The following is a 13,291-nucleotide window of genomic DNA, read 5'->3' on the forward strand; positions in this document are numbered from 1 at the left end:
AAACCATTTCTCATGCAAGAAACCATCTCTACACAAGAACTAAGAATGAAAACAAAATGATAGGTGGATAAAAGGAGAGAGAATATAGATGATTGAATGAGAATTTAATTTGAAGACACCATCCATTGGATAGATAGTAGTAGTTTTTATACATAGTGTCTATGTGACACGGCAAATATGGAAACTATTAGATGGTTTCTAAGCTGGGGGATGGCCTAAGGGAGTATCGATAAAACATCGACTTCGACTAATGCTTATGATTTGGCAATTATACAGATCGTGGAAACCATTTGTTACTGGACGTGCGATCAGAACGGCCTCATCTGCGCGATGTTATGCAATGAATTATTATAGGGTTAGCTAAACTTGGGTATCTTACGGGGATTCAGAATCCACGGTGATGTGCCAGCATCAACATTGTAGCAACTAGCAAACCCACCAGTCATTCCAAATCCATCTATGGGAATGGTCTAGCAGATACTAACGATTATAATAAATTCACGAAAAAATTGACGCACTGAAATATAGAAGTTGTTCTCTGAGAAATATAAACGCATGTTCGGAGAACAAATCAACCACTAGACATGTCTTCCATATCACAATATTCTACTTTAGAGGCAGCACAATATTTAGCCAGTTGATCGCTTACCGGGTCAGCTTTAGCCTGGCACACTACAAGAAATAAATGACGTTCCATCATATTTTAAATCTGAATATTACACTGCAATCAAGGTTTTCAAATTAAAAAGTATGGACCATAACAACCATGAAACACAGTTTCTAGCCCAATAGGATACAACCGTCTGATGGCTCAAAGTTTCATTGATCTTTCCGAGACCTACACAAAGATTAAAGCAACATTGAGAATGTAGGGGGCACTATGACCAAAAGACATTCTAGAGGCTTATTATAGAAAAAAAAAGTGTTTCAACAAGCATACCGCCAAAGATTTTCTGTAGTCAAGTGCGCTTAAACACCTTCCGGGACATTGAAGCAACAGTATAAAGCATCCTTCTGGACTCACTTGACAATGGGGGCCAGCCCATCGAACCAAGATTTCCTATTGATTTGATTGGGTTACACGGGTGGTCAATACTCTTGGTCCCCTTCGTGCTCGCTTCAGCACTTAGCAAGTCCTTCCTGCTTAGTTGACAGGATGGAACTATCTTTAGCTGCAACCGTCGAGACAACACCGATTTCCAGTATGGGAAGAACATATCTCTCACTTCGTCTATGGCTGATCCTTTAGGTGGTTGCTTTCCCAGGATCTGTTTACATGAGAAAATTAGCAACTGAACGCATAAACAAAATTATAAAAACACTCAGATTTAAGTAGTGAGTATTCATTCTGTTGTTAACCAATAAGGCAACAATTGATGGTTATGCATTACGTTATCAAATATTTCCATATCTTGTTAATTGATAGGGGTCAGTAGGAGCAAATTTGGAGGAACAATCTTGTTTTCATACTAATTTCATCAGCATGAATTAGACTCAACAAATAAATTTAATTACGTATCTCATTACTATTTTACTAACTTCGCCTATATCAGAAGATGACTTGTCCGCTTCAATAGTTTCCCCATAGCCCACTGTAATCAGCAATGAAATTGGTCATGAGACAGCTTATGAAATGGAAAGCATAGTTCCGAGGTTGGTGTACAGAGTCTGGTTGCACCCCCTTTTGCGCTGGATGCAGGTCATAAGCTTTCTGCAATGTTCCAAAGTTGTGCATTCACCACAGCAAATGACTTTGTAATGGGTGGACACGTAATAAAGTTTCACAGCTATTTTCCTTTCTAGTTTATTTTAATAACAAATAGGATCAACCAAAATGAAACACACCTCTTTGTGAATCTGACTTGCCAATCAACATCCCCCCACCATGTTGGTAGCTTCAAAACACAAATAAATCAACGCATAAATTATATGCACAAAAACATGAACTGAATATATATATAAAGCCAGTAGATGTCAAACCATTCAAGTTTTCCAGTGTCAATGCTTTCCCCAGAATGAGCAATGCCATTGCTTTTTAGAATTGATGAAACATGTTCAACAATTTCGTCATGGCGCACCTACATTTCACCAAGAAAATTGTTAAAACGTATCATTACAAAATGTTCAAGGATATTATTCCAAAACGAGAATTCAGATATCTACACTTGCAGGTGGTGGTGGTTGCAAGACACATAACAGCCTTCAATAACATCATCTCTCGAGATAAACAGTACAGACCATCTGAAAGTCAACAATGGTGTTTTAAGCACTACATCTACACAAATACTAAGTGGTCAAGAGTTGAATCAGTAAGTCATTGATTTGGCATGCTGCCAATCTGCCATAGTCAACCAACTCTACTATTCCAAGCTTGGATTTATTTGCCATCCTTGCTCACCGCAAACAAGACAACACCAAAAAGCCCACTAGGGCCTTGTCAATAACATCTCATTTGGCTAGATGAACAAACAACCAAGTTGCCCAACTTATACTTTTTGTCTGGAACCAATGGCACATTACTTGACGACACTACAGTATAACAGCAGAAGAAAATTAAAACAGATCTTACACAACAGAACAGTGGTATGGCAGCACTATGCCGGCACACGTGTAAAGCAGAATATTGGCAGGTGAGAGTTGTTTTCGGTACCGTTGCACCTGCTACAAACCAGATCACTTTTTTGGAATTGAAAGTATAACAAGTCTAAACTATACAGATGCTCTATGGTAATCAACTCTAGAATATTGTGGTGTCACAATGTTATGTTCTACACTCTGGGGGTATAGATAGTTGCATGGAATTTGCAGTTTCATTGCCATGGACCCCAGCAGAGAATTTTTCACTTTTCCTACTACAAATCAAAAAGTAGTAAAGACAAACTATAGAAGGTTGCCTAATGATAAACGAATCTTAAGTGACACCAAAAGCCAAGGCCTTTTCTCTGCTAGGCTTGATGTGAGAAGGTGGAGGCTTAACGCTTAAACTATTATTCTCCTATGATAGGTACCGTGTGAACATGTATCGTCACTGCCAACTAAGTTGTGGCATGATGGTAATACCATGATTGTTCAGGTTAATCTTTCTTTTCAAGCATCCACTTTTTAAATTTATTGATATATTCATTGTGGCATGATGGCATATATGGATGCTGTGAAATGGCGGGCCTTCGAAACAGACCCAAGTAAAGTTGAACAGAAAATATTAGAACCCACTCTTCGTGTGCATAGAGACGTGGGGTGAAAGAGGGTCACAATTTTTGACACATGCATTCTCACTAAACTTTAACATGCACGTAGAATAAAGCAAATAAATAAGAAAGAAAATAACAATCCGACATGTGTTTTGCGTTTTACATGAACATGCCAGGTGAGGAATAGAAGAAATAAATGAGGAAGAAAAAGAACTGGTCAGCACCAACAAAAGCTTCCATAATGCAGGCCTTCTGGTCATGTAATTTGGGTCATTATGAGAAGTTGCTTCAGGGTAGTCCAGCTTTTGTTTCGTTCATTTCTTAGAGCTTGAATTCAATTAAAATATGAAAGACTTGTTGAGAGAACAATATGATGATTCCTAGTCATAGTCATGGTTAGAGAAAGAATATATAAACTTCCACTCAAACATATATTATTAACAAGGGCAGCATATCCAATATCAGGTTTCCACTCCAATGGGGCTAAAGACAAACCACCATCACCCTTAACACTATCATCTATTCATCTCTACCCTTTTGCAGGTTACCTTGACATAATCTAAGTGCTATTCCCTTTATTAGCCTCATGATCTCCCACATAACAACTACGCACCTTCTTGCTCATCTTACCCTTTATGTTAGCCCTCAACTTAAAAAAAAAAAAGAATAGAAGCTGAATATATATGGAGTCATAATTAAAATTGCTGAATACGCATATATTCATGAATAAAATTGAAAATATTTACAAAAACTCAAAGACTCAGTTTCCAAGCTAAAAAACTTGCTTTGCTAAACTTACATGGGGTCCCACTTTAAAAGGTAGCCCAATCCAAGGGAGGGTGCTATTATATTTTTATTCTCAAACCATACTTAAGAACAATTGATCTTCCCTACAAATTTTATATGTTCCTGATCCCAAAAAGATAAACTTACCTTCAATGGACCCCTATGCTCTTCTATAGTTCATGCAAATATCAATTCTTGGTTTTTAAAGTGTCGTAAAGGCATCGCCTTTCGCGCCCAAGCACCAGTGGAAGAGAGCATATTGCTCGCTTAGCCTTCCGCAAGTGCCATGGGGGTACGCACATGTGGGGAGAGCAAGTGTGGCGTGCACAGTCGAAAGGCTGGTGTGTGAGGGGTGCTAGTGGCCTAGAGATAGAAAAGGAGAAGGGGGAGATGCAGAGGACCAGCCTGCCTTCCTAACGCCCCTATTTCTCCGACGGGTCTGCTTCTCCTTCATGCTCTCCACTTCCCCAGCTGTCAACCGTCGCACAGGACAGGTACTTGTTCTTCCCTCTTCTCTGCTCTGTTTCTTGTTCTATGCTTTGCTCTGCTAGTTTGGAAAGGGCACCTCTTCCCTCATCTATGTTCTTTTTCTTGCGCTTTGCTCTGCCTCTTTGGACAGGATACATGTCCTTTTTTCCCTTCTTGCATTCTGCTGCTGAGACTGAAGAGGACCTCTTCCCCTCCTCTTAGATCTTCTTTAGAAAGGGGAAACGAATGGTACATGGGCTCAATAATTGGTAAGCATGTGTGTAATACAGAAGTTGGCAACATTGTATAGATTTAGATGTAAGGTGTCACCTTGACTTGTGCATTAAACTCGTAGGCATCTAAAAGATGGTGGGCCACCTTGCTTCGCATTAAGAACACACTGCATCTACTCCCATGTTTCCATATATTTTTGACTCATGCATTAGACCTGAACCTAGCAGTATACTACCACTATGCTGGGCCTGCTATTCAGCCTCTTGGATTTACATGAAAATGGAGGCTAAAAGATGCCATTAACTGCATGGGTCCAGTTCTTTTTAACTCCTTTTTATAATATGGATGTGACTAGTTGATACAATGCAGCAGGAGCTCCTCCAACTGTTTACATATCACCAAAAAGAAAAAGAAAAGCGATCCACACCCACCACAGCTTTCTAAAACAAGGGTAATTCGAGGTTTCACTAGTATATCAAAATCATGGAAGTAAGCATCACACAAATTTAAAGAAAATGAGTCACTAGTAGATCAAAATCATGGGAAGTAAGCATCACACAAATTTAAAGAAAACGAAACTGGAAAAATCAAAACCCACAGGTATCAGAAAGCAATGGTAACAATGGGGAAATTTCAGCAATTACCTGTGAATGAGTTTGAATGTATCCCTCAAGAGCTTCACCAGCTTTGTGAACAATGCCAACTAGTACAAGTGCTGTAAGAAGGGCTTCCTTCTTGTCTTTCAATCTCTTTAGTGCCCTGCCATTCTTTCCCTCCTTAACCATATTTAACCCCTCAAGATGTATGGTGTTAAGAGCATCATCAATGTGGCTTTTAACAATATCAAACCCGTTCAGAGAGGCTTTGCCACTGCTGTTGTTAAGGCGGCCACGGAGCTGCTTTTGAGCAGCCAGCAGCAAAATTGCTGCCTGGACATGCTTTTCTTCACGAATGTAATTCCATACCTCGTCGACAATGTTATCTGTCTGTTTGGCAATTAATCTAGTCGTGTCCAAGAACATTTTCTGCATGTCAGTGGTGGCTGAAATTAATTATTGGTCCAAGCTAGTATTTGAAATAGGCTAAATGCTCTGGCAGTAATATAATAGGGATAGGAATTGAATGAAGAAGAAACCATCTCAGGAAGACAAAGGAGGAAGATGAGGTTGATGATATGGTCCCCATGAGCCCAATGATCCTCAATGTACTTGTGCATGCTGGCATTCTCGACAGCAACATGGAGAGGGAGGAGGCCCTCAATGACATACTCGCCCTTGGTGCGGATGTTCGCCGATGCGCCGTAACGGAAGAGGAGTTTGACCATGTCGACGCTGAAGTTCTCGGCAGCCATGTGTAGGGGGGCGAAGCCATAGCGGTGGCGGGTGTTGGGGTCAGCGCGGCGGCGACGCAACAGAGGAGAGGTGCCCTGGAGTGCGACCCTGGCACAACGCAGGGCGTTCTGGGAGGCCATGTTGGTGAGGATATCAGGTAAAAGGAAGTTTCCCCGTCCCATGAAACCTGACCAACAATTATAGACTTGAAAGAATTGCTTGACGCTATCCTTCTGAATTGCTGGACGAAGTTTCGGCAATACAACACGGACGTACTTACTTAACTTCTCCTACAATAGCAATAGATATGATACCACTTGATTCATCGATCGATTGCATACAATAAAAAAAAAATATATGCTAGCTGGTGAGGTCAAAATTAATTAATTAGTTTTGCATCCATGGATGATGGATCGAAGAAAATATGTACGTACGTACCTGGAACTTTTCCTCGAAATATGCTTTATATTTAGGATTTTTTGGCATGATACCATGGATAGGATCACAGTTGACGAGATCCTCAAGCTTCTGCTTCAGTGTCCAAGATTCGTAATCTTCGGCTCCAGCTTCGGCTTCGCTGGGGGTGACTGGTGAAGGACAGCTTCCATCTTCCATCGTCATGCAGCGACGTCCGGGGAACAGGCGGCGGCGGAAACCCTAGATTGATCCCCTCCCGGCCTTGCCCAGGAAAGGGTATGAGGCGAGGGGTCGCCGCTGCTGGAGAGGAGAGGGTGCGGTTGCGCTGGGCACCCGCGGCCGCCGACGGAGAAAGGTAGATCAGTAGTCGAGGGTAGGCGGCGGCGACGGAAGGCAGGTTGGGAGCAGTGGAGGAGGCTAGGTTTGGGGAAGAAATCGATGATTGAATGATTCCGCCCACGCCCCGGAAAGAAAATATCGGGCGCTGCTATCTGGCGCATACGCGCTAGCATCGGAGCTGGCGGCCAACCCTCTCCCACGGGTTGAAACTGGTACGATAGTTCGAGAATGCCGGAAATACTTCCCATCTAGCGTCCGATCACGGAAGAAACTTTGGACGCCTCATCATGCTAATGCCTCCTCGTCTCTTTGTCATGTCAGGAACTCAAGATACATATACGCACAACTTTTGTGCAAGTATATATGCACTAGAAAAAAATGCCCGTGCGTTGCTACGGGTAAAAACTTTTTTCATCCTATACATTATACTCCCTTGGTTTTGGACCGGACGTTCATTTCTTCCTTCCTTTTCAGCTCTAGTCCTAGAGTAGTCCGCTACCTCTATCTATTTGGCCTATCTCTCTTCGGCTCAGCCCACAAGTGGAGCTGTAGCCCTAGCTCGAACAGTCCCATGCCAGGCCTACCACTCTTCGGCTCAGCCCACAAATATAGTTGTAGGCCTAGCTCGAACAGTCTCGTGCCCGTACAATGACGGAGCCGATCCTCCCATCAAATCCGGTAATCTGGTCGATCTCGCATAGTACCGTCCGTACGATGGCAGAGTCGATCCTCTCCATCAAATGTGGTCGAATCTTTCTCGATCTCCAAAATTGTTGAGAGATTTTGATCATTCGATCCCCTTTTTCATTTTTTTTTACCAAAATCGAAGCAATCCTCAAAACTTGGGAAAAAATGATGAACTGAAAGGGAAATTCAAGGGAAAAATGATGAGAGTAGTGGAGAATCGGTTTTTACAATCAATTGGATGAGCAAACACATAAAGATGCAAATCGACATGGCGGCGGCGCTAGGGTTCAGCCCGATGAAAAAACCGCAAAAAAAATTGCGAAACCAGAAAAACGGTGCAAAGAAAATAAAACGGACGAAAAAAACACGTTAAAAGGTGAAAGAAAAAGGAGGCGAAAATAAAATAAAACGGAAAAGAAAAAAAAGGAAGCGGACAAAAAAATTTATCTTATTCTTTTGCCGTGCCGGGCTTCCTTTTTACAATCGCACACTTTTTTCTGCTTTTTTTCGTCAGTTTTTTTGTCGCACTTTTTTTCCAATTATAATCGGACTTTTTTTTATTATCTTTTTATTATCGGACGAAGGAAGCATCTTAAACTTTTTAAACTTTTTAAGTAGTAGTAGATATGTAAGTTGTAATCTTTAAAATCATTTTTCTCCGAAACTACTCATTCAGTCTATGATCCGTTTATTTCGGTGTATTCGTTTCAACTAAATCTTTATAATAAGATCTCGCCTCGGTCGCCCGGGGGAGGGGGAGAAAATCGGACGCTCCCCCCCAACCACCACGTGCGCACATGCTCCCCTTGGGCCCCACCATGTCTCCCCTGCAACACTGCCACGTGTTCCCACCACATACTCCACAAAAAATGTTTAACCTAGTGTACTCAAAATGTTTCACTATGTATAGACCTAATGTTGCAGTGCATTAAAATATTCTTTTGCAACAAATTACCCACATATTTTAGAAACCCTCTATTAAGAGAATTCGCTTTATTTTTTTCTACCAAAAATATTTCACCTAGTGTACTTGTAGTGTTTCACTATGTATGGATCAAATGTTGCAGTGAACTGGAACATTCTTTCGCTATTTGCTGAAACATTGTTTTTATAAAAGGTGAAACAACGCCCGATTTAAACGATTGAAACATTTTCGATTTATTTAGTGAAACAATTCCGATATACCTGGTGGAACATCGTGCAATATTTAAAAATAATTCAATAATTAGCTAAAAAAATTCGTCGGAATATATTCATGTGTAGTCTTGTTTTGAAGATTTAATTGCAACGAATTTAATGGTGTAATCGGATCATGATTTGGATAAATAATTTAAGAGAAAAAATAGTTTAAAGTGTTTTTGCACATGTCAGTGTATGTGTCAGAAATATAACATAACAAGTGTCCGATTTTCTGTTATCCATCAGACGTCCGAAGTGTAGTGGTCTCCCGAGAAAGCTATTTAGCAACTAGTCACCTGTCGCGCGCGGAGAAGGGGCGACGAACAGCGCTGCAGGACCTTTTTTTTCCTTTTTTTTGTTTTTTTTTCAGTTTCGCTTCTTTTTTGGTTTTCTCTGTTTTTCTTTCTGCCTTCCGTTTTTTCTTTTGGTATCTTTTTCGCTACGGCTCAAGCCTCCAGCGACGGGTCTCCGCTGCGCTCTGATAGAAGTCGGCCTTTATTTACAAGTGAATTTGGATCACAACTCAACACCAAGTAATAGATGGTGTTCATAACTGTGTATGTTTTCATAAATATTATGGTACTAGGTGGTTCATACTTCATGCCAATCGCTATAGTATTATGTAGAATTTGCCCAAATGGTCAAACCCCATCACTGTAGCTACCATTTCCACGTAGAGGGGACCAAGCTCTGTAGTATGTACTGCCTGTTTCTACTGTCTGGTACTACTAACACATAATTTTCCAAAGAGAAAAGCCATGAAATGCCATCGACAAACACCACAATCCTAGAAATATTATCGACAAAAGCAACTTCCAAAAATACCATTGCACAAGCCTATTTCTCCCAAAAATGCCATCACTGTCAACTCCACACCATTACAACCATTATTTTTTTAATAATGACCATTTTGCCCTCAATGAAAAATATACCCAATTTTCACTGTCAAAGAAAAAAATGAAATTTCTAACCCTAACTCTACCGCAACCGATCCCGATCCAGCGCTCTCCCCGGCGGCGTCTCGGCGACGGTGGCTCAGCGGCGGTCCCTAGTGGTGGCCATGGCGCCACTATGCCGGCGGTCCATGGGGGCGGTAGGGGTGGGCATTCGGTCTAACCGAAAATTTTGGTCTCGGTCTTCGGTCTTTCGGTCTTTGAAAAGTGAAGACCGAATTTCAGTGCAAAAATGTCAGGACCGACAAATTCGGTCTCGGTCTTTTCGGTCTCGGTCTCGGTCCTGACCGAAGTTCAACAATATTTTCATATATGCAAAGAAATAATGGAAATTTTCAACACAAAAATCACAAAAAAAATTCGTAAGCACTTATGAGTAAAGACTCTTATTAGGTTGCATGCCTAGAAGAAGTAGGGATGTGAAAATTAGAGTTTAATCCTATTAAACATAGTGGATTGTAGGTTGCATTTAGACATTTTTTTAATTCGGTCTTTTCGGTCTATTCGGTTACCCGAGGAGACTAACCTAGTTGACCGAACAAAATTCGGTCTTTCACTGCCTAGGACCGAATTGATGACCAAATTTCTCGGTCTCGGTCTCGGTCTTTTCGGTTCGGTCTTTTTCTGCCCACCCCTAGGGGGCGGCACGACAGGGTGCGGCGAGGAGGACCAAGGCAGCGATGCGGTAGGACGCGGCAAGGAGGACCAGGGCGGCGGCGCGGCAGGGTGCGGCGAGGATCCACGGCGGGGGTGGTGCGGCAGTGGTCCACGGCGGCGGCCTCGCAGGGCGCGGCGAGGAGGTCCACGGCGGCAGTGGTGGCGGCGCGGCAGTATCACAGGGTGCGGCGAGGAGGTCCACGGCGGTAGCCTCGTAGGGCACGGCGAGGAGGTCGACGGCGACGGTGGCGGCGTCGCAGGGCGCGGCAAGGAGTTCCACGGCGGCGACGGCGCGTTCTCTCTCTCTCGGGAGCTGCCTATTTGCCATCGGGGAGTGACTACGGATGAAAACGGAAGGAAACTATCAAATGATGTTGCTGAATTTGTAAGATAACATAAATATAACTAGCATGGCAGCCCGCACAGATTGCGCGGCTAGCATTGTTAGATTTTTTTTTTCTCATACAATATTTTAAATATTTTCATATTTTATTATTGACAACATAATTTTAAATTCTTGGTTGAACTAACAAATATGTGATATTTTTATTGTATTGTATATATGTGATAGTTATTTATAAATTATATTTCTATATGGACTCAAGAATCATCTTTTAACATTCCTTATTTTTAAATTTTGAATTTTCTTTGTTCATAAATTATATTCCTATATGGATTCTAGACTACTCTTCCAATATTCATTTTTCTTAACTCTGAATTTTAGTTATTTATAAATTGTATTTCTATATGAACTCTAAACTCTTCTTTCAATATTTTTATTTTTTTATCTTGAATTTCAATTATTAGTAAACCGTATTCTTATATTGACTCTAGACTTCTTTTTTCAATATTTTTTTTAATTTTAGTTATTTCTAAATTGTATTCCTATATGGACACTGGACTTTTTCTTTTCAATATTCCTTATTTGTTAATTTCGAATTTTAGTTATTTATAAATTGTATTCATATATGGACTATGACTCTTCTCCCAATCTTACTTTTTTTAATTTTTAATTTTATTAATTCTAAATTGTATTTCTATATAGACTCTAACTTCTAATTTTAGTTTTCCTATTTTTTAATTCCGAACTTTAATTAATTCTAAATTGTATGCTTGTATGGACTCTAGTCTACTCTTTCAATATTCATTATTTTTAATTCTGAATTTCAGCTATTTTTAAATTGTATTCCTATATGGACTCTACTTTCGAATTTCCTTTGTTCATAAATTCTATTCCTATATGGATTCTAGACTACTCTTCCAATATTCATTTTTCTTAACTCTAAATTTTAGTTATTTATAAATTGTATTTCTATATGACTCTAAACTCTTCTTTCAATATTTTTTATTTTTTTAATTTTGAATTTCAATTGTTGGTAAAGTGTATTCCTATATTGACTCTAGACTTCTTTTTTCAATATTTATTTTTTTAATTTTAATTATTTCTAAATTGTATTCCTATATGGACGCTGGAATTTTTTCCCAGTATTCCTTATTTGTTAATTTTGAATTTCAGTTATTTATAAATTGTATTCATATATGGACTATGACTCTTCTCCCAATCTTAATTTTTTAAATTTTGAATTTTAGTTATTTCTAAATTGTATTTCTATATGGACTCTAACTTCTAATTTTAGTTTTTCTATTTTTTTAATTCCGAATTTTAATTAATTCTAAATTGTATGCTTGTATGGACTCTAGTCTAATCTTTCAATATTCCTTATTTTTAATTTCGAATTTCAGCTATTTTTAAATTGTATTCATATATGGACTCTACTTTTTATTTTTCTTCGATTAATGTGGGAATTTCTAGGTCGTGAGAGCAAACATGGTGGCTTCTTTTTCTATTACTTTCCATCTGGGCTCTTTTTTCATATATTAGAATTTTTATTTCTCTCTAATTCATGTGAAAAATTTTAGTCTATGAGAGTGGTGGCTCCTTTTTTATTTCTATTTCTTTATTAAGATAATAGATTGATTTTGACTTCTTGTTTTGATATCGTTTCAACTCTATGGTATTTTAGAGCATCAGTAAGTTGCTATTTTCCTGAAACACTTGCTTTTATCTCACAATTTTTTTCATCGCTAAAAGTCGGATCCGTACAGAGTTTCATCACTATTTTGTACTTAATCTTTTTTTCCTTTTCTTTTTGTTGCGGTGTATTGTGGAGAGAAGATTTCTAGCGTACTATTTATATATTACCATGGCATGTAATTTGTGTATTAGTCTGTCTTTTATTAGTGTCTCACATGGTTTTCAAAATTAGTGTCTGATACGTTTTCTAAATCGAAAGAAACCTTGTCCGTTTCCTGTATCCTACGAAAGCATATTAGTATGATTCGGTTTTCCTTTTTTTAGTTTTTGACTGTTGTCCGATTCAAGTATCTTAGTTTTTGTAGTTTTTTTTCCTTTCTTTAGTTTTTAACTAATCCTAATCTAGTTCTATTTTTCTTTTTTTATTTTTTTTTATTAATGTGAGAATTTCTAGGCTATGAGAGCGAACGTGGAGACTCATTTTTCTATTACTTTATAGATATAATAGATAGATTTGTTGTGAGCAAACAATGCAAAAATGATGCTGCGTGGGCAAATGGTTGTCTAGCGGTAAGATTGTCTTTTCATGCAACTTAACGGAAAGATGCTAACAGCAGTTTGACGGTGATGGCATTTTTGGGAAGTTGCCTTTGTCGATGGCATTTATGGGATTATGTTGTTTGTCAATGGTATTTGATGGATTTTCTCTTTTCCAAAGCTATGAGTGTAGTTCGCATTTATTTAGTTTCATGGTATATATGGCAAACTGTTGTAGTAACTGTCTTTTGGTATCGTCTATAGTGCACGAGAGACTATAGTTGTCTCAGATCTTATACATACTCTTAAGCTTACTATAACCAAACTTTTCTATTTTGATATCATCTTTTGTTTTTCCTCTGCTTGCGTTGTTCACATGCTTTTAACTCAGATGTTTTACTTGCTTCAAGATTGGATATATTTTTTTTAGGGAGATTAAGACTTGATATTTTGTTGCCCAATGAATCAATGATGAGA

The 13,291-nt window shown here is 39.2% G+C and overlaps 1 protein-coding gene across 2 annotated transcripts; it reads right to left on the minus strand.

The window, feature by feature from the left end:
- Positions 1-523: 523 nt before the first annotated feature.
- On the minus strand, positions 524-6,887 carry LOC127757114 (uncharacterized). Of its 2 annotated transcripts, XM_052282545.1 has the most exons (8): positions 6,449-6,884; positions 5,815-6,300; positions 5,324-5,704; positions 1,981-2,078; positions 1,846-1,895; positions 1,540-1,592; positions 941-1,268; positions 524-838 (listed from the first exon to the last, which is right to left on the minus strand). In XM_052282545.1, exons 1-7 carry the CDS (start codon positions 6,629-6,631, stop codon positions 960-962), a joined length of 1,560 nt encoding a protein of 519 aa, XP_052138505.1. In that variant the 5' UTR covers positions 6,632-6,884; the 3' UTR covers positions 524-838; positions 941-959. The 2 variants fall into 2 exon arrangements, with proteins under 2 accessions (XP_052138505.1, XP_052138506.1); XM_052282546.1 differs by lacking the exons at positions 524-838; positions 1,540-1,592 and having other exon boundaries at positions 1,096-1,268; positions 6,449-6,887.
- Positions 6,888-13,291: the final 6,404 nt, after the last annotated feature.

This window comes from Oryza glaberrima, chromosome 12, assembly GCF_000147395.1.
Source record: "Oryza glaberrima chromosome 12, OglaRS2, whole genome shotgun sequence".
Classification (NCBI taxonomy): domain Eukaryota; kingdom Viridiplantae; phylum Streptophyta; class Magnoliopsida; order Poales; family Poaceae; genus Oryza; species Oryza glaberrima.

Bases quoted from the DNA above. Each gene is read 5' to 3' on its own strand.
- LOC127757114 (XM_052282545.1), bottom strand. From the start codon at position 6,631: ATGACGATGGAAGATGGAAGCTGTCCTTCACCAGTCACCCCCAGCGAA. The intron at 5,705-5,814 runs GTTTCTTCTTCA...ACTGACATGCAG, and splicing joins TCCTTTGTCTTCCTGAGATG to AAAATGTTCTTGGACACGAC. The intron at 1,593-1,845 runs GTGTGTTTCATT...TGCTGATTACAG, and splicing joins CAAGTCAGATTCACAAAGAG to TGGGCTATGGGGAAACTATT.